The sequence below is a fragment of the Falco biarmicus genome, chromosome Z (assembly GCF_023638135.1).
Source record: "Falco biarmicus isolate bFalBia1 chromosome Z, bFalBia1.pri, whole genome shotgun sequence".
Taxonomy (NCBI): Eukaryota; Metazoa; Chordata; class Aves; order Falconiformes; family Falconidae; genus Falco; species Falco biarmicus.
In genome coordinates, this window is record NC_079311.1 from 18,192,438 (window position 1) to 18,211,722 (window position 19,285).

At 43.6% G+C, this 19,285-nt stretch overlaps 1 protein-coding gene across 3 annotated transcripts in view; it reads left to right on the plus strand.

Annotated features, from left to right (window-relative positions):
• The first annotated feature begins 3,262 nt into the window (after positions 1 to 3,262).
• The window catches only part of LVRN (laeverin), a 43,218-nt gene continuing 27,195 nt past the window's right edge, over positions 3,263 to 19,285 (plus strand). Inside the window, exons 1-6 of one of the 3 annotated variants that reach the window (XM_056324853.1) lie at positions 3,263 to 4,134; positions 10,770 to 10,912; positions 11,964 to 12,103; positions 14,255 to 14,381; positions 16,554 to 16,708; positions 18,043 to 18,156. In XM_056324853.1, coding sequence (XP_056180828.1) covers positions 3,479 to 4,134; positions 10,770 to 10,912; positions 11,964 to 12,103; positions 14,255 to 14,381; positions 16,554 to 16,708; positions 18,043 to 18,156 — 1,335 coding nt within the window. In that variant the 5' untranslated portion in view covers positions 3,263 to 3,478. The remainder of the gene's footprint in view (positions 4,135 to 10,769; positions 10,913 to 11,963; positions 12,104 to 14,254; positions 14,382 to 16,553; positions 16,709 to 18,042; positions 18,157 to 19,285) is intronic. The other 2 variants (XM_056324854.1, XM_056324852.1) reach the window with 2 other exon arrangements.

Genomic DNA, 19,285 nt, shown 5'->3' on the forward strand with positions numbered 1-19,285 from the left:
TTTCAGCCTAACCATTATTTCACATTGCTTAAACATGTTGCATTCGGTATATGTAAGATTTATGATGATATCAAAGTAACAATACTATCAACCTGAAAATCATGATGAACTTTAAGGATGGGTCATTGTAATATTTTGCTAATGAAATTTCATGTCAAATTTCCTGGCCACCTGCCACATGAAGTTTTGTTTACCTTACTGCACCTTAACAGATAGTAGGTCCCATGCTGTCATATGTAACCTTTTTCTGTTGTTTAAAATTCAGTGGACAGCAATGGGACTTTGAACAGCTAGTGAGAATGGCACAGACCCCTTCATGGCAGTAAAGATAAAAACAAGACAGTAAAGTTTGTCAGATGCTTTGGTGTCCTTCAGAGCTGTCTGACTTCTTTTATAACAGGTGATTTGTTTCTACCTTCAGATGTGTACCGGAGGCTTCTGCTGAGTTAAATACAAGCCTCCCGTTTTCATCCAAGGTCAGCATTTGGGCTGAGCTATGGCCTGAACAAAAGACTGTGTTTGACAGGCTGTGGCCAGAGTGTCTGTCCTGGCCCAGAACCTCCTGCAACTTTGATTTCAGAAACATGTCATTCAGACATCTTAACTGCACAAATAAGTTCAGGAGGATGGTGAACAGTAATACTTGCTACTCACACATTTTGTACTGCATGCAAAGCATTTTCCCATTTCAAACGTGTGTGTGTGTGTGGGCAGCAGTCATGGGCTAGCAAAACCCTTCATCCATCACTCGCTTTATAAGGTAACAAATTACTTGGGAGGAAAAGGTAGTTAAACAACACTTCTTAAAATGTTTACTGTAACCATTGTGTTTGTATTATGTGTTAATTAAGGACCAGGTTTTAATTCCCCACTACAAAAAAGAGAAAATAAAGGACGTTTTATGGATATGAACTGTAAACTTTCAAACACAACCTGCATCATGAAGGGCAACCTTCCTGTGGGGTCTGCACTACTTACAGGTTTACTACTGAGCAGTTGTGCTGATTTTCATAGATGTGAAATGAAATGCCTCACAGTTTTGATTTTGCCTCTGCTTCGTTTTGAAGGGGTAAGTGGATGAGCATGGTTTTACTGAACAATGTTGAGTGTGTATAAAAAGACATTTGGAAAGCAGGGCATGGAAATACTGCATAATTTTCTGCAGTGTCTGCTCTCTTGCTTTAGAAACACTGGTACACTTATGTGATTTCTTCTTCTCATCACTTCCTTCTTTATAACACTGTCTTTTCTTTCCTGATCTTTGTGGGACCTCTTGATCATTCATCTTACCTGGTCTCCATAGTGCATCAGCATTTCCATGGGATGGAGCAACTCTGGACTGGCACAACACACTGCTTCCCAGATTTACATTGACATTATGAGGGAAAAGATAGTTTCCTAAATACTTGAAAACATTTTCTGTGAAATCTTTTAAGTGACATCCAGCAGATCATACTTGTTTGAGGGCAGTTTGTTCAGGGCTGTTGTGTGGCTGCAGGTCCAGCGACCGCCAAGAAGTTTGTTGGAGATTGTTGGCAGTCTTAAAGCAATATAGCGGGTGTTGCAAAACATGCTAGGAGAAAAGGAAGAAGCTGCTGATGTGCAAGATGAAGAGTAAAGGTGTGTGAGGCATGTACAAGGACAGAAGGGGGACAGGATGGTGGGTTGAGTGAAAGAGTACGGAGGCCTGAACCAGAGAAACAGAGACAGGTCCCAGGGTGTGGGGGGAAGACTGGGGTAGATGAGAACAAAATGGGAAATCAAGCACAGAAACAGAAACATGGAAGTTGAACTGTATGAAAGAGAACAGCAGAAGATGGGCCAGTGCCAGAAGACAGCCTGTTGGAAGCTAATGGGTAACAGCAGCAAAGGCATTGGTGCAGGCAGCAAACGGGGCGAGAAGAGTGGGAGAACCCACAACCAGTGCAACAGCCTGCTAGAGGGGATCACCTCCATTCCTCAAGTGACAAGAAAACAACAGATGGTGGTCTTCTGTTGGAAGCCCAGACTTTCTTTGTTCAGTGGCTCAGAGCTATTCCTTAGACCTATAGCAGCCAGCCCTGCTGAGCCCTGAATGAGGGAAGCAGTAGCTGTTTTTCTACAGGACCATAGGAAAGGTATCTCTCTCAATTAACAAATATATAAATTAGCAGAAGGGATAACCTTTAGTGTTAGGTCATTGAGGTGAATTTACTTTAGGCAGTTTAGCTTTAACTCTGGCAACAAAACAGACTGCAATACCTAATCCAATGCCTTGATTTTGTCAACAGAGCTGTTTGGGGCTGAGGGTGGCTGTTATGGTGCGAACCACAAACCCAAAGGAATTGACTTGGCTTCAAAACAATGGGGGGTGTGGGGGTGTGGTGTGTGCAAATTAAAAAAACAAAAGGAGGGGGGAAACATGTTGTAACCCAGATTAAAAAGCATCGAAGGCAATGGCATGCAAGGGCCACTGCTCCTGGCTACTGCTCCTTGTCATGTGTGGCTCATCGTGATTTAAGAGGTAGCTGTAACTGAGCAAAACAAACAGGCAAGTTTTACAAGGTGGCAAAGGTTTAATTGTGCAATCTCGCTGGCAATCCGGCCTCAACTCGTCAAACCCTTTAAGTATGTGTCTAACTGGGAACGTGGGATTAATCCTATTGATTCTAACAGGGTTAGCTATGTGTGTACAGCACTGTGTTTACAGCCTCAACTGAACTATGCAGGGAAGTGAGGCTCTGAAGGAGGACGATTTGCCAGAAACACACTTTGGTCGTGCTTTTTTCATTTAGCAAAGATTTTTCAGGCCTGATGCCCTTCTCTGAAATCTTTTAACATGTATGTAGATTTCCCTCTAAAGCTGATCCACTCTAACCGCAAACCTCTGCACACCTCAAGCTGTCCCCCACAATTTTCTCATCCATTCTGTTGCGATTCCTTACGGTGGTGGAAAAGGACGAATATTTGTGGGCCGGGGTTTTGTTTTCCTTTTTCCGCTGCTCCCGTCGGGGCGCGGGGAGCCCCCAGCTCCAGCCCGACGGCCGCCCCCCGGTACCGAGGCTTCCAGAAGCCCCGAGCTGCCGCCCTGCGCCCAGCCCCGGCCCGGGCGTGCGGGGGGCGCCCCGCGCCGTCCCGTCCCGTCCCGTCCCGTCCCGTCCCGTCCGTGCACCGCCTTCTGTCTGGCCGTGCCGCGAGCACTCATCCTCGGGGGTCCTCGGGCACGGCCCCCGTCCGGCCGCCGGCAGCGCCCCTGGGGCTTCAGGGGAACTGCGCCGCGGCCTGCCGTCGCGTCCCCGCCCGCCGGCTGCTCCCTCGCCGCCGCGCTGCCACTGCCCGCCGCGCCCCGCTCCCGGCGAAGGGGCCGGGAGTCCCCGCGCTGCCACCCCGCCGGAGCAGCCCTCCCGGAGCGCGGGGGTGGGACCCGGGGCCCCTGTCTCGGCCCGGCCCGGCGCGTCCCGCCCTCAGAGGCGCTCACTCCCCCGCGCCGCCGCCCCGTATGTACCGGACGGCGCGGGCGGCCGGGCCGGGCAGAGCGGCGGGGATGGGTCCCCGCGGCGGCCGCGGGCTGTACGTGGGGCGGAGGGCCGCCGCCCTGCTGGCCGCGCTGCTGCTGGCGCTGCTGGCCGCGCTGCTGGCGCTCGCCGCCCTCTACGGGCGCTGCCGGCAGGAGGCGCCGCCGCCGCCCGCCTGGCCCGCCGCCCCCTCGCCCGCCGCCCCCTCGCCCGCCGCCCCAACGGCGCCCGCTGCCGCCGCGGGCTCCGGCCGCCGCCTGCCCCGCCACCTCCTGCCGCTCCACTACGACCTGGAGCTGTGGCCGCGGGTGCGGCCGGGCCAGGAGGGGCCCTTCACCTTCAGCGGGCAGGTGAACATCACGGTGCGCTGCCGGCAGGACACGGACGCGGCGGTGCTGCACAGCTCCGGGCTGCGGAGCCGCGGGGCCGCCGCCGTGCGCGGTCCCTTGCCCGAGCCCGGCGCCGCCGTGGAGGTGGCGGCGCTGCGGCAGGAGGCGGCGGGCGAGGTGGCGGTGCTGGAGCTGCGCGGCCGGCTGCGGGCCGGGCGCCGCTACGTGCTGCAGCTGGGCTTCCAGGGCCGGCTGGAGGAGGACCTCGACGGGCTCTTCCTCACCCGCTACACCGACCAGGGACGGAGCAGGTAGGCGGCGGCCGCCGCCCCAGGGACCCCACGCCCCGACGGCACCCGAGGACCCCCGGCCCCGCGGCGGGGTCGCCCGTGGCGTGGGGGCGTCGGAGGCAGCGCCGGGGGCTGCCGCGGCTCCGCGGACAGGGTGCCAGGCCGTGCCGGGGCCGGGCGGCACCTGCGGGCGCAGCGGGCGGCGGGAGCGGTGGCTGCAGGGCACGGAGGCGCTGCCGCAGCGTTCCGCAGCCGCTGCGCGGGTGCGCACGGCGGGCCGCAGGGGCCGCTGTCAGAAGCTGCGGGCCGTGCGCGGTGGCGATGCGCTTCTCGCCGGAGTGCGCCAGCTCGGGTGCCCGGGCTTGCTTTCCTTCAGCGGCTGGCAGATCCGCCACACCGGCCGGCGGTGGCTCGGCGAGACCACGCTGCGGTGGGTTGCAGAGCCCTCGTTTGCGGAGGCTAATGTGGAGCTGCTGCGCCGGGGGTGGTCTGGGAGGGCTCGCTGGGGGCCTGTCAGACAGAGATCTGCCTTTGGCAGAGGAAAGGGTCTATCTCAACTGGCCCAGCAGCGTTTTCTGGACTGTTTCTCTCTTTCTGTGCCTCTGGCAGCAAGGTGTCAGGCAGTACCTACACCCAGTGTCTGCAAGCCGTGGCCCAGCTCAGTCTTCATCCTGGCCGCACACACGTCGCTGTGGCACTGGCAGCTCCTCACCTCCTGACCGGTGTCTGTGGGGAGCATGTCTTTATCTAGAACCCGGTACTTCAGATGTCTGTTTGATTTGGGCATGAGTTTAGAGACTATGACCACATGCAGTTTCAGAGGTGTGGTGGGAGCTGGGTGAGTGGCTGCTGTAGACAGCTGGACTTCGTAGGTGCTGTCATACCTGAAGCTGTTCGGCTGTCATCACGCCAGTGACTTCCTCAGTGAGTGCTGTCAGGATGTTTTCCTTTTCTTTTGAACTGAAGAATCAGTGCTGGGGCAGTGTGAGCTTATTAAGCAGTCGGTCACCTAGAAGATATTTTCACCCTCAAAATAGTGCTTGCTTATTTATTTTTCTACTGGGAATCTTCTCAAGGTGAATTGCATTAGATACAAGTGAAACTTGAGATTACGATTTAAATAGTTCCAGTGGAACATGAGTTTCTCAAAACAGGTGTTTAAAGAAGAGGCAGATAAATTGCTTATTTTAAAGTTATTTCAATTTTAGTAATCAAAGATGTCGTGAATTGCTGAGGATCAGCAGTGAGTCAAAAGGAAAACTAGAGTTAAAGTTCAAGTGTTCTTGGCTCCCAGCCTATCGATGAGTCCACTAAAATAAACTGTATTTCATCAGCTTGTAGACTTCTTGTTCAAGCAGGTAATACTCAGTTAGCCGCAAGATCCATACATGCAAATCCCTGTATGAGTAGTAATAATATGAAACCACAAAATAAAGTTAATAGTTTTTATTGAAATGGAGGTGGGTTTTCTGCAACGAGTTGGCTTTACAGCAGCCAGCTTTTGTGTAAATCGTTGTTGATACCATTCTCTGCCACATCTGGAAATTAATTTAAGTAGACTTTTTTTTTTTTAAGAAAAAGGAGATAAGTTGATTAGCCTTAGAGAAAAATGTGGTATAGTAATAAGTATATTTTGGAAATATATTCTGTTTGTCTTTGGTTGTTATTTCTTCATTCATTGATTGTCAGTCACAGGATTATTCGTACTATTTTTGAGTTAAGGAAAATCTAGAACACTTTGCTTGATTTACATGAATTTAAAAAATAGCCAAATAGGTAAGAAAGGAACAAGCATTTAATACTGTTTTAGTGTGCTTTCTGGTGCTGTGTTAATCCAGCCAAATTCTATCTAAGAAACACTGAATTAGACTATGAAATTTTTTGATTCAAACTGTGTGAAACTCAGAACATCCAAAGAAAAAAGCTATTGTCAGCTGTGCTGCCACATTAGAAAATAAGAAAAAAATATTTTTAAGTCATTAAAATAATGTGTATATCCAATTTCCAATTGTTTAGTGGTTTATGACAATTGTTCCATTTCATTCTTGGCTTACCACGAAGCACTAATGAAATGTGAGACTGCAGTCTGGTTAAAGAGATGCCAGGGGTGTTCAGTCACAGAAATAAGTCAAAGGAAATCTACTGATTGCAGATATAATGTTTTGGTTACTTGTTCCTGCCAACATTCCTGATACTTTTGCATGGATTTTGCATATCTTTTCTGCTTTAAAAAGGCCTTCTCTGAATCAAGAGTATGCAACAGTATCTTGTTATTTTTTCCTTCACTAAGAATTGAGTCATCACTTTACCAGACGTTTTCTAATCTGGTGGGGTCCAGTTACACTGGAGGGGGTTTACCTTCCTTTTTTTTTTTTTTTTTAAAGGAGGTGTGTTTTGAGGGATATAGTCTGTAAGGTCTAGCAAGCTGTTAATCGTGAAAGAATTTGGATTCTAATGGATTATATAGATCAGGAGCGATTTAAAAACATTCAGTGCCTTTCAGCTGTCAGTACAAAGCCTGTTACTGTTCTGTGAGGAAACCACGATCTCCAGCAGACTGTCCTGTACCTCTTCTAAAGTGACTTGTACCTGGCTCCGGCAGACCTTTGGGGTCTGATTCCTGCAAAGGCTTCAGACTCCAGCACCTGACTTAAACCACCAGCAGCAACAGACAATATGCCGTTTATCTACAGTCACGCAGACTCCTGTGCGCTAGGAGTTGTACTGGTTTTTGTAATTTGTGCTTGTGGAACTGGTACAGACCTGTCATTTCAGGAGAGTATAATTAGAGAAGGGCAAGCTTTCAGTAGGCAGATAGATCCTGAAGAGAAGCAAAACCCCCCAGAATGTTTGTTCTGTGTGGGCTTCGGCACCAGATTTTTTCTTGGTCAGATATCCCCACTGCTCTTGGCAGGTTAGCAGGGTTAGCTAGTTGACACGAAGTACTGTTCCCTGTCCTCTCTCCAAGTCAGAGCTGGAGCAGGCTGGCATGGTGGTGTGGGAAAGCGGTTCACAGACAGCTGTTTTCAGAAGTGCTAGCCTCATGTCTGTGGAAAACAATAAACAAAAGCCAAACTAATTTCCAACACAGAAATTGTGTGTTACCAGTTTGATCATTGATGACTGCGTGTGTTTTTACTGCTGTATCCGAATTTGTACTACGCATCTGATCAGGTCTTAACACACAAAAGAAAACTTAAAAATGGGAGCACTCTCTGTGGATAGTACACAGCCCATGTCTGCAGTGCTTGCAGGAGCAAAGGAAGTGAAAAAGCAGGATGATCCCACTTCACCAGCACCAAGTATTTGAAGGCTTTCCTGTTGAAAAAAGGAATCTGCATTCTGCATATAGCTGGGGAAGTCCATGCCGGCATCTGGGCAGGCAGAAAGATACAGAAACTGCTTTTGCCCTTCTTCTCTAGGAGTGCTGGCTCAAACATACACAATGCAGGAGGTTTGTTGTAACATCAGTCTGTGTATAGATCTGGCACTGCTGTGAATGAGCTCACGTATACTACTCCGGGGTTAGAGGATCCCTGTGGAGTATGCTGTGAAGCACAGGCTCTATGTCAGTGTTCATCATCCTTTGGGAATTTTGCTTGTTAGCCACTGCACATGTGTCCTATGCAACTGCTATAAAGTACTTGACTGGATAGGGCTAGTATTAACAGGCATCCCAGAATGTAATCAAACACAGTATTTGTGCTGATCTTTATCAATTGCTTCTGCACCAATTACTATAATGAGGGCAAAGGGGATTAGAACAGCATTGGTATGGTTAATTGTGCCTCAGAGCAGGGGATCTGAAGTTCTTAGGTCTGTTATATATGAATCTGTGGGTAAGACCATCAAAGGTATGGGACAGAAATCAGAGCAAATAACAGGTTTGGTGTTTTCTCAGGCTGCATGTTACTAGTGAGCGCCATTCACCTGAAAAAGGGAAAGGGTGTTGGGGACAGCTGCTGCACAGAACAGGATTCTGCTCACTGTAAAGCTCCCTTACTTTGAGCTGCTTCACTTGTTTTACGTGTTTAATTCTGATATATTTTTAAAGTGGAAGAAATCAGATACGAAAGATGCTAACGCAAAGCCCCCTTATGCTATCAGTATTACAAATAAAATTTCTATGAGAAGGCATTTTTAGAAGAATAACCTTTTTTGTGTCAACTTAAAAAAATTCTTTTACAGTTATGCTGGTTTCTAATTAGGTGAAACAGCATCCAGTAGGTGTTCATGTACTGTACAGGATGCATTCCTCATTTTCCTTTTCTAGTTTTTAAACACTAACTGACAAAAAAGAAAAAAAAACCAAAACCCATGTGTAGTATAAATTGTCAAAGATTTAAGCTAAGGGCTCCTATTATCTGTATGTTTTTCATTTTTTAAAAATATTGTGGCTTTGATTATGTTTTACTAGAGGAAGGAGACATTATATGATACTTACAAAAAATAAAATTAAATCTATGCACAAAACTGTAGTCTTAAGAGAGGAATTTATTTGCTTAGGCAATGTTAGGCTTTTTTAAAAAATCAATTTCCTTTTGGGTCATTTGTTTTGTGATAATATTGCAGTGTGGAAAAAATGTTTGCTAGTAATTCAGTACATGCTAATACCTTCACCTTAAAAACCCCAAAAAGCAACAAAGGAAAAAGCCCCAACAATGACTCATTCTGACAAATGATATGAGGTAATGTGTATTTGAAACACCAGTTATTTGGGTAACTTGCGTGAAACATTCCTATTTTTTATTTGGAGTCCTGCTGAAAAGTGACATTTAATCTGTCCTCATATTTCTTTTCTATCATGATGCTTTTGCCCAATATATGCTGGTTTGTATTCTTGAACAATAATTTCTTGTGGGCAAATTAGCTAAGTGTCTGCATCAGTTTCAGCTGGTATGGAGCCTTCTGAGGCAGTAAATTGTGCTGGTACAGGGGAATTTGCAGTTGTGGGGTTGCTCAGAGTTTCCTAGAACCAAGCTGTGACTGATTGCATAAAATGAATGTGCAAAAGTGTACTTTGCTGAATGGGTAGAAGGAGATAGGGTATTTTCAGTGATTGATTCCCTCGATGAAGTGGCTTGTCAACTTTGATGGTGCTTTACAACCCTGGACAAAGTTTGAGTTGCTTCCTGTCATTGGACAGGATGAAGGAGGAGAGGAGGCAATACCTCTGTCTCAGATGGAGCTTCAGCTGCATTCGGCAAGGCAGCTGGTGGCTTGCACAGCTTGACTCTGCAGGGAATCTGGTGCATAAAGAAAATCTTCCTGACCTGCCAGGCAAGAAGTCAAATACACAATGCTGCTTGCTGTCAAGCCATTCCTCATTGCAAAATAGACGTTGTGGTTGCAGTAGTCGCCATGCATCAACACATGTTCAACATGCGCTCTTTTAAATGTCATGTTGTGTTATGGTACAGCATCAGACATGTCTGTTAAATGCAAAATGTACCATGTTTTGTGAATACAGTGCTTTTACATGGTTGTCCTGTCGATACTAACTCAGTTCCCCAAGCATCAGCAATGAGGATGGCATAGTGTAGATGAACTGCTGATGATTTCAACACTGGGTTGGTTAGATCAGCTTTGAGCAGGGTTAGATAGCACAGCTATTAAAATGGCAACAAGCAAACATCTTTCAAAAGAAGAGGGCTGCTGGAGGGCTGGCCTTCAGAACTTGGTGGAAAGCATTCCTGACTTTTGTCAGTGGAAGCAGGAAGCTGATGACTGTGTTCCTTTGGGCAAATTGCACATAATGCAGTATGTGTTCTGTGAAGGGATGTAAATATCCATGGAAGGCTAACCCATTCATTTTGGGTACCAAGAAAAGAGAGTCTTAAAACATGCAGCCTTAGGTTTTGGACATGGTTCAGCGCTACAGATCATGATCAGGCGAAGTCATGCTGTGCTTGTAGTTTCAGTTTGGCCTGCATGCTGAGCATCTACCAGGACCAAAGTTCAGTTAGTTCAGACAGGAGGAGTGCATCTGTCACAGTGTTCCACAGAAATCTGCCCCAAGTGAGGCAAGGCTCCACGGCATAAGGTAGAAAAGGATCCTCTTGAATATTTTCCTGGGCTTGCCAATGCACTGGGACAGCGCTGGTGCTGCTTTCGCTGGGGTTCTTCTCTATGTGATTTGACAGAAGTGTGCAAATGCATGTACATGCAGTTACCTAACAGTTATTACATTTTTTTAATTAAAATTTACCATTTAAATAAGAGTACATGCATTAGAGAGAGGAGCAGTTGTAATGAGGCATGCTAATTATGAATTTAACATTAGGCATTGTATCACTTTTGAGCACTGGTCTGCTGTGTGCAAAACTTTAATCAACTCTGTCTTAGTAAACTGACTAGAAAAGCTCAAATATTTAAAATATGATGTCTGGAAAAGGCCAGTGAGAGGGGGGGAAAAAAAGAAAAATAAAAAAGACCTAATTAAAAATGACTGCTTTTCTCTAGAACCATTCAAACTGAATTGTCTGTTAGATGCAGGGACTTAATCATGGCTTTACATAATCACCAGACCTTTTCCAAGTCTGCCTATCTGTGTGAGTCACTTCTTGCTTTTTCTGAGTTGGTGTTTTTGTGCACTATGTATTGATTTTGAGCAGCTGTAGCATGCTGGATTAATCTTACTTGTGTTTTTAACACAGTATGCTGATTGCTTCCCAAATGGAACCAACGTATGCCAGGACAGTTTACCCATGTTTTGATGAACCTGCCATGAAGGCCACATTTAATATCAGAATTGTCCATGATCCAAGCTATGTGGCTCTTTCCAATATGCCTGCTATTGGTAGGTAAACAGCAAGCAGACTTACGGGTTTTTTTCCTCCTAAATTACTTCTTAAAGGGTGTAATTTATCTGAACAGAGTGTATCATCTGATACGGCGGTGTTCTGTTGTCCATGGGCTAATGCCTTGAAAATGCTTTGTCAAGTGTATCTAATTCACTGTGTAACATCTGCTTAAAACAAAATGGCAGCCCCACTATGCAAAGCCTGTAATTGTGGTAATAAGGGATTCCTTTCATTCTAAGTAGATTTTAAGACACATTTACAATATACAAAAGTTGTTTTTCTGGGCAGAGACATTTTAGCCTCCTGTGTATGTGTAGAATAAGAACAAGAGGATTGTAAGGCTCTGGAGATGCAGCTCTTGTCCCTTGCTTGGATCTCATGGGGGACACATGGGGTATAAGATTCCAAAGAAATTCTGTGAATTAGTATTAGTACAGAAATGTGTTGTATCTCTTGCTTTCTTCTTAATGGCTTTTTACTGCAGTTCAGTGCCATGAATCTTCATTTTTCACTTAAATAATTTTCAGCCATAAAAAGGAAGTTTTATGAGATCTGTATGGAAGCTAAGTAACTTAGGAATTGTAATAAATGGGATCTCTGTGAGAGTTGCTTGAAGCATTTTCTTCCCCTGAGAATCTTGTCCATGTCCCCCTTGTTTAGAAGGAAGGTATGTGATTAAGTATCTCATAATTGGGCACACATGATCTACATTTGAATCATAATAGATCAGACATTTTAGAGGTATGCCGCATGGGATAAGTCATCCATAGTTCACCCACATCCTAAAACTGATGCAGTTTGATACCCTTCCAGGACTTCAGTTATGAAACTCAGAAGTGGATTTTCGGTGTTTGCGTGGAAGGTCATGACTCTGATACATGACAGTAGCAATGAGTCTGGTTGCTTGCCTTCTACCAGAAACAAACGAAGTTAGTGCAGAAATACAGCATATTGAAGAGAGGTGTAAAAAACCACGCAGAAAACACAAAACTCCTTGTTTCTTATGGAAGAGCAGTGGTTTGAATATTGCTTTGCTATTTCTTCTAGATGTATCTGAAATGAAGGATGAAAATGGAAGCCTGTGGACTGTTACCACATTTAACACTTCACTGAAAATGTCAACTTACTTGACTGCTTTTGTGATTTGTGATTTTGATTATGTCACCAGAACTGAGCGGGGAAACAAGGTAAGTATGAGGCTGCATAACACATTATTGCAGTTTATGACAGAAGTTGGGTCTATGGTGCATCATGTGCTTTAGAAGATATCACAGACATTAACTATGCTTTCCATTCCAAACCTATTTGCTTATGTGGCAAATCTGCTAACATCTATTCCTGCAGATACTTCTGTAGAAAGCTTTCTTTTAGGACAACCAGTTTATTGTCCTGTCCTGTTCATTTCATACAATTCCACAATTAGGTATGGCCTCTGTATATTAAAACTTAAGGAGCAGCTGCTTTGTAGAAAGTACTGGTCATAATTTAGGGATTTCTTATTTGCTTAGCTGTCTTAGTTGGAAAAAACAGCCATTTCTACAGCTGTGACAAACCACTGAAGTTCAGTGCCTTGTTCTTCAAGGCCCTTTGAGGACCAGCTGGCATCATGACATCAGTAGGAGCAATACTGTGCTCTATGCATTTTGTATACTAGTATTGTAACCTTTTATTCTGCAGTGGGTGCATTTTTTAGCCTCCAAAAGTGAGTGTTTTGTGTTTGAAGCTTCTTCATCAGTGAGTGTTCCGTTTGGCTCTTATACGACAGTGTCCAAAGCTTCTTGAGGGAAATTGTAGAAAAACATACTCCATTGGCACCAATTGTTTCACTGTCCTGACTGAAAGTCAGCTGGGACATTGTTCCAAAATAAATAGTAAACTCAATCATAAAGTTATTAAGGGGAGCATATATTTGCTGTCCTTAGGAAATGAGAGCACAGTATTGGCTGTGTGGTTAGTTCACTGTCATCCAACTGGAGAAAGGCAGGACAAGGTAAGAGAACAGTGCAGAGTGACCTAGAAAGCACTGTATTAGCTCCTTTTTTGAGTGAAGATTGGACTTGGCATGTCATACCTACTGTCACCTGTATAGAACGTGTTGGATGATTACAGCTCTCACCGTGGTGCCTTTTTCTTGGGCTGTACTGACAAGAGTTGGCAAAGCAAAACATTCAAACGAGCCTTTTTCAGAGGGAAGAGGCACCACTTGTGTTCTGTGAGGTAGAGGGGAGAGAGTATTTTGCCCCTTGGTTTCAGACTGACATGTTCAATAGATGCCTCCACAGTACTTGTGTGAGCATGTTCGTTGTGTCTGTTTGTCATTTCTGGTAGGTAATTTACAACCTGAAACAGTGGTATTAAAGCTCATAGTAGGATTAGGATCTTAAGTCTGCCCATTGTGTTTAGGTTTTGCAAAATGAAGTGATCTGGTCTTTGAATCTCCTCTGAAACCTTGGCTGAAAAGAGGAGCTCAGAGGCTGAGGATACTGTATTGACTGAATATGCCTTATTTTTTCCCTTTGTAAATTACATTCTGATGCTTCCCAGCTGTGCTTTTAGGGTTTGGCTGTGCAGCTCTTTGTGAGACCGTATATTGCATTTAGATGCAAGAAATGTGGGGCTTTGGGGCTGCTAGGTGCCTGGAGTGTCTTGCTTCCAGAGATGCATGATGGAGATGTAAACTTTTTCTCAGTCTACTCCATCACCTTGGGCAAACAGCTGCTCTTTTCAGTACCATGACAAAGCAAATGGGCATGGGAGGGAAAAGCTTTGCTTGCTGCCTCTGTCTTTATTACTCAGTTGTCTGCTCAGAAGTTGTCTGCTGAGAATTCATCTGCTCTCTCCAGCAGCAATGGGAGGCCAGTGGTCTGTTTCACGCTGTGAGAAAGTGCAAGAGGAGACTTGTATGTTTGGACAGCAAATGCTCTCTGAACATCCCTTTCTCTCTTCAGGGAAGGAGTGGTGGGCTGAAGGAAGGTTTGTCACCCAGACTCACTGGTTGGAGTACATTGGCTTAGGATGTGTGATTCTAAATAGTTTTACAGCATTTCCCATTTAACGAAAGAAAAAACAGGAGTCCATTTGTTCCAGCAGCGTATAGTTGGATGCAAATCTTGGCCCGTTTGGAGTACTGGAACTCGTCTAGGTTTTAGCAGGATTAGGCTCTGCACCACGTTTTGTCAGGTCCAGCAAAACCTGAGTTGGGATTTTTCTCATTAAAAGCTTCATTGTATGGTCTGGTATGGACAGACAGTATTTTCAAACAGTGATTCATGGAAGAGAAGTAGAGAAAATGAAAAGACAAGGGTTGTCTAAAATAACACTTCCTTGTTCTTTTGCAGATACGTATTTGGGCTCGGAAAGAGGCAGTTAAAAATGGGTATGTTGACTATGCTTTAAATATCACAGGCCCAATATTTTCATTTCTGGAAGACTTACTTAATGTCAGCTACCCTCTGCCAAAGACAGGTGAGATTACTTATTTTCTTAAATGGACAAGAAATGGCTGCTCATGGTGTAATATTCACAGAAGCAATGGGTTCATTTATTCTCTTTCTACAGCTTACCACATTCATGGAATAAAACTCCTAAGCTTTAACTCACTGAATTCTCCTTTATGCTTCATGGCTCTTATTAACCCATAACTCGGCACTCTTACCTTCACATCCCACTCATTCTTTTAAAGCATCATTTCCTAATAAAGGGACCACAAAGTGGATAGAAAGAAGTTGTCCAGTCACATGGCTGTTTCTGGGATGCGCAGACCATACCAGGCAAGGATGTTGTAGTCCCTATGTCCTCCTAGTAAATCCATGCTTGCTATAACCCATGCCTCCCCAAAGCATTCCTTGCTTTCTTCAGTATGTCCCTGTCTTATCTGTGAGTTGGCTCTATGTTCCTGCACATTCCTCCCCAGAAAAGTGACTTCTGCAGGAAAACATGTTTGTTTTCTACTTAAAATGGCCATCAGGTAAGTCAGTTAAGTCAAGCTTCAGTCAAGAAAATGGGTGCCATCATATAGTTCTACTGTACAGTTTGTCTGCTACTTCTTCTTGGATTCCCAAGGGCTTCAGCAGGAATATTGTGGGGAAACGTGCTCTTTTATACAAATTGGTAGAATATGGAGAGCACAGAAGGCAATTGTTATTTGAAATTAATTTTGGACCTGCTCATGATCTTAGCAGAGTGCAGGGCTGTGGGAGAAGAGTTTCCCTCCTTGCTTGACTAGATAATTTGTTGTTTTGACAAAACTGTATTTTGGCACTTCAAAGAAATAAATTTTAATCTGTGTAAATGTGTTATCTCCCAGTGTATTTAGAATAACTTGCAGAATTGCTCACTACACTTCTTATGGAAAACGTAATATATGCAGCCTTCACTATTTTCTTGTCTTAGTAGTAATCACACAAACTACTCAAGAGCTGTAGACAATTCTGTTTCACATTTGTATTATTCTGTTTAGCAGCAACGTCAATACATTAATTCATTGGTATAAAAATATTACAAAAATTAGTTAGAATAACAGTATTGCAGGCTTTCTGTTAGGTAAGTTTTCGGTTTCACAGAATGCTGTAGTACCATTACAGCCCCCACTGTAATGTCAGGCCATACCAACTGCATTTCCCGCTGACTTTCTTTGAAGTTTTGTTTAAAAATCAAGAGGATTAGATGAACCAAGAACAGATTCTTGTAGATACTAAAGAGTTCTATTGGAAAATCAAAATGTGAAACTAAGAATAAACACATTTAAATCAGGGATATTTAAGGGTTTGTATTTACCTGATTTTAATGCACTTGTAAGTGAGCTTCCTTGCCCCAAGCTGAGCAGATGAGGGCTGCCTCACCGAAAGTGAAATACCTTTGTTGTAAGCTTGAGACAATAAGCCCTTGCTGAGATGCAGTCTAGCTTTGCTTGGATTCAGCTCCATGCTTCCATTAAACAGCCTAGCTTTTGGACTGCCACTGCCTCATGGTCAGCTGGTTTGGAGTACAAGCTTGTGTCTGCTTCCAAAATGCTCTCTATACTTTTTCCAAATTTTGCTCTTTGCTGCTGAGTTTAAACAGTATATCTTTCTTTGAGATCCTTGATGTTTCATCCAACTTTTACGTTTGAACTGGACAGCTGCTCCCTGTGGATAATAGGGCAGAAGGGTGTCACAAAGGTAACAGTGATACTGTGGGAACAGAGGGATGATGTTTCTAAGGCACCTTTCAGATAAGAGTGGCTGAAAGCGCAAGATTTTTTTACTAGTCGCTAGGCTGAAGAAAGGGTTAAGTATGATCTTTCCCAAACACAGGAGAAACTTATACAGAGAAATATTTCTGATGGACAGAAGGGAACATATTCTCTCCTAGCATTGGTAGAATACAGCCTTCATTTTTGTTCAAGACATTTTTATGTATGAGATACAGTAGAGATCTGGGGCTTCATGAAAGAGTGGCAATCAGAGATGAAAAGCATGACAAGAAGAAATTTCAAAGACCATTTGCAAGAATGTTGCCATGATACCACAGAGAACCACTAAAATGTAATGTCCTTTGATTGCACGCTGAACCACTGTGAGCATAAAAATCATGTCAGCATTTTACTTCTGAAAATTTTAAAGATACCTTTGTTTTTCTCTGTTTGAATCAACTCAGATCTGGTTGCGCTGCCTGAATTTGGAGCAGGTGCTATGGAAAACTGGGGGCTCATGACTTTCCAAGAATCATCAATGATGTACCTCCCAAGTGATAAATTCACAAGCAGAAAAGCAATGATTGCCATAATTGTGTCACATGAGATAGGACACCAGGCATGTGGTAAAAAGTTCTGTACATTCGTTTGCCTATGAGGTTGTTTCTTTACAGTTTCTGATGATGCAGTCACTGATGAGGAGAGGAAAAATAGTGGCTTGACAGTAGAGGGTGTGAGCACTACAGTACTGAAAGACTATTCGATCACGTGTTCCGCTGATAAATCAGTGTTAGAAGGTGGGTCTGTGGTATGCACAGGACTCATTGATACAAAACTGTTGATGTGCTATTTATTTTTTTTCTTACAGTACCTGAATGCTGTACTAGAAAATAATGTAGGGATGACACAGTTCTCTCTCTGTACAATATAATTAGTACTTTGGTGGAGAGTTAATGGATTTTATAAGTATTCTTTTGTAGTGGCAGTGCATGTACATATTGTAAAAGTATTTGTTTTTTTGTAGGAAAAAGCCTATGGTATGATAGAACAAAATTAATATGAACACATTTTATACTGTAGCCGGACCTTTGTCCAGTTTTCACAGAGATTTTCGAAAACTTTCTTACTAGGTTTGGAACAATAATACAGGTTCACTTTTTTTATTAACTACTTAATTTACTGGTGTTTGCCAGAGCAGCAACTGTTTGCACTTAGTCAATAAAGTTAGTGAAAGATTTTAATTGGTTAGTGCACTTGTGTGCCCTTCTGACAACGTCTGTAACTTTTCAGACCTTCAGATGAGCAGAGTGTTCTTATTGCAGTCCAATAAAACAAATGTCAATACTTAATTAACAAAGCTGTAATTCAAGTTTTTAAGAATTAAGAAAACACCAATCTGCAAGTGATCAGTTTTCTGTTAAATGTGAACTGCCAGATATAAGTATGTAGCAGCTGTTGTGGGAATTTATTGCTTGCCAGCGTAGAGATTTGCAGATTTTGGAAATGGTTATGTCCCCAGTTCTGTTTATCATTCTCTTGACAATATCCTTTCATTAAGAACATGGAAAAATGTTTTTTTGTGTGATAAATTGCTTGATAAATGCCCTACTTTTAATCATAACCTGATATGATTTTTTTAGGTATCTATGTTTTATTGGGAAGTGTTTAATATTAGATAGAGTAAAAGAATGACCTAAAGCACTGACATCCATACTCATGGTATGAAATTGTAGACAAAGCAATTAAAACATGACTGCCCTGAACCTCTAACTTTTTCCAAGGTGCATCTTTTTCTACTGAATTTTCATTATCTGAAGAAATATCCAGCATTTTATTCAATTGATGTGTACATATTTAAATAAAGTTACTTCAGCATAGGTATGCGTGTTTAACCTGAAAAAAATGAAAACAGCAGTCCAAAGAGATACTGAGATTTGCTTATTTCTATTTAAGTGGTTTGGAAATCTCGTTACAATGAACTGGTGGAATGATCTATGGCTTAATGAGGGACTGGCATCTTACTTTGAATACCTGGGAGCTACCTTTGTTGAACCCAAGCTTCCGCTGGTAAGTACTAACCCTTAGTGAAGTAAGCTAAAGTAGGAAGGTTCAGTATGTAAGAAGAAAAGGAAGGTGCAGGAGAAGGGATTTCATTTAGCTGTGGTATTAGTAACTCAGCTGCCCTGGGAAAGACCAGCAGGTCTTGATTCTTCCCTGGAGGGTCTCCACCTGCTGCGGGCTATGATCATACCCAGCTTTCCTACAGCTGGCACAGAGGACAGCTGTCATTCTGCAGTGACAAGGAGTTGGTGTTTTGCCCTAGATCTGTCATGTAGCAAACCCAGCTTTCTCTCTTGAGTCCTGTGGCTGATGGTTTGCCTCCCTGCCTGTCCAAACTCTTTTCCATGTGTCCCATACCTCAGGTATCTTTACCAGGCAGTGAGTAAGTTGGGCCATTTTGTGTTTCCTTACCCTACTGGGTCTGTGGGTGTCTGATTGTAGATGTGGCAAATATAATGCACATAGTTAATCCAACACCAGGGTAAGACTTCCTCCTGTGCCACTCAAATGGGAATAAGTTCCATAATTTATTAGAAAACTCCATCCATCATTAAACTCTGAGATAGGAGGATAAGTGCTGTTAATTGTAGTCATGAGATGATGTGCCCATGAGATGATGTGCAGTCATAAATGACTGTGCACAGTGCCCTCAGCTTCTGAAGAAAGGAGAATCTTTTAGTATGGGCAAGCCCAAGGCTGCAGGCAATCCAGTCTGCTTTTTATTTAGCTCAAGTGAAATATCATTTGTCATTTTCATTTTCTAATTCACCAAAGTACTTAATTACATGTTTAATTGGAAACTAATACAGGCCTGTCAAACAAATTCTGTCAGAAGGATTTTTAGGTCATAGGATGCGCTAACCTTCTGCTTTGAACTTAACAACAGCTCACTTTATTCTCTGTAATGAATGATTTTGATATCACTGAGAAGTGTAAAGGCTGCCAAATCTTAAATTGCAAATAAATCTGTCTCCTTTTTAATTTTAATCTTTTAATTTAGAAGCTTGCCTTTCTAAAAATCAACAATTGCTATTTTATTTATGTCCATAAAGTAAATTTTGATACTAGGCGGTAATTCCATTTGATAAATTACAGTTATGTGATGTGTCTTGGAAATCCAGAGTAAATCACACAA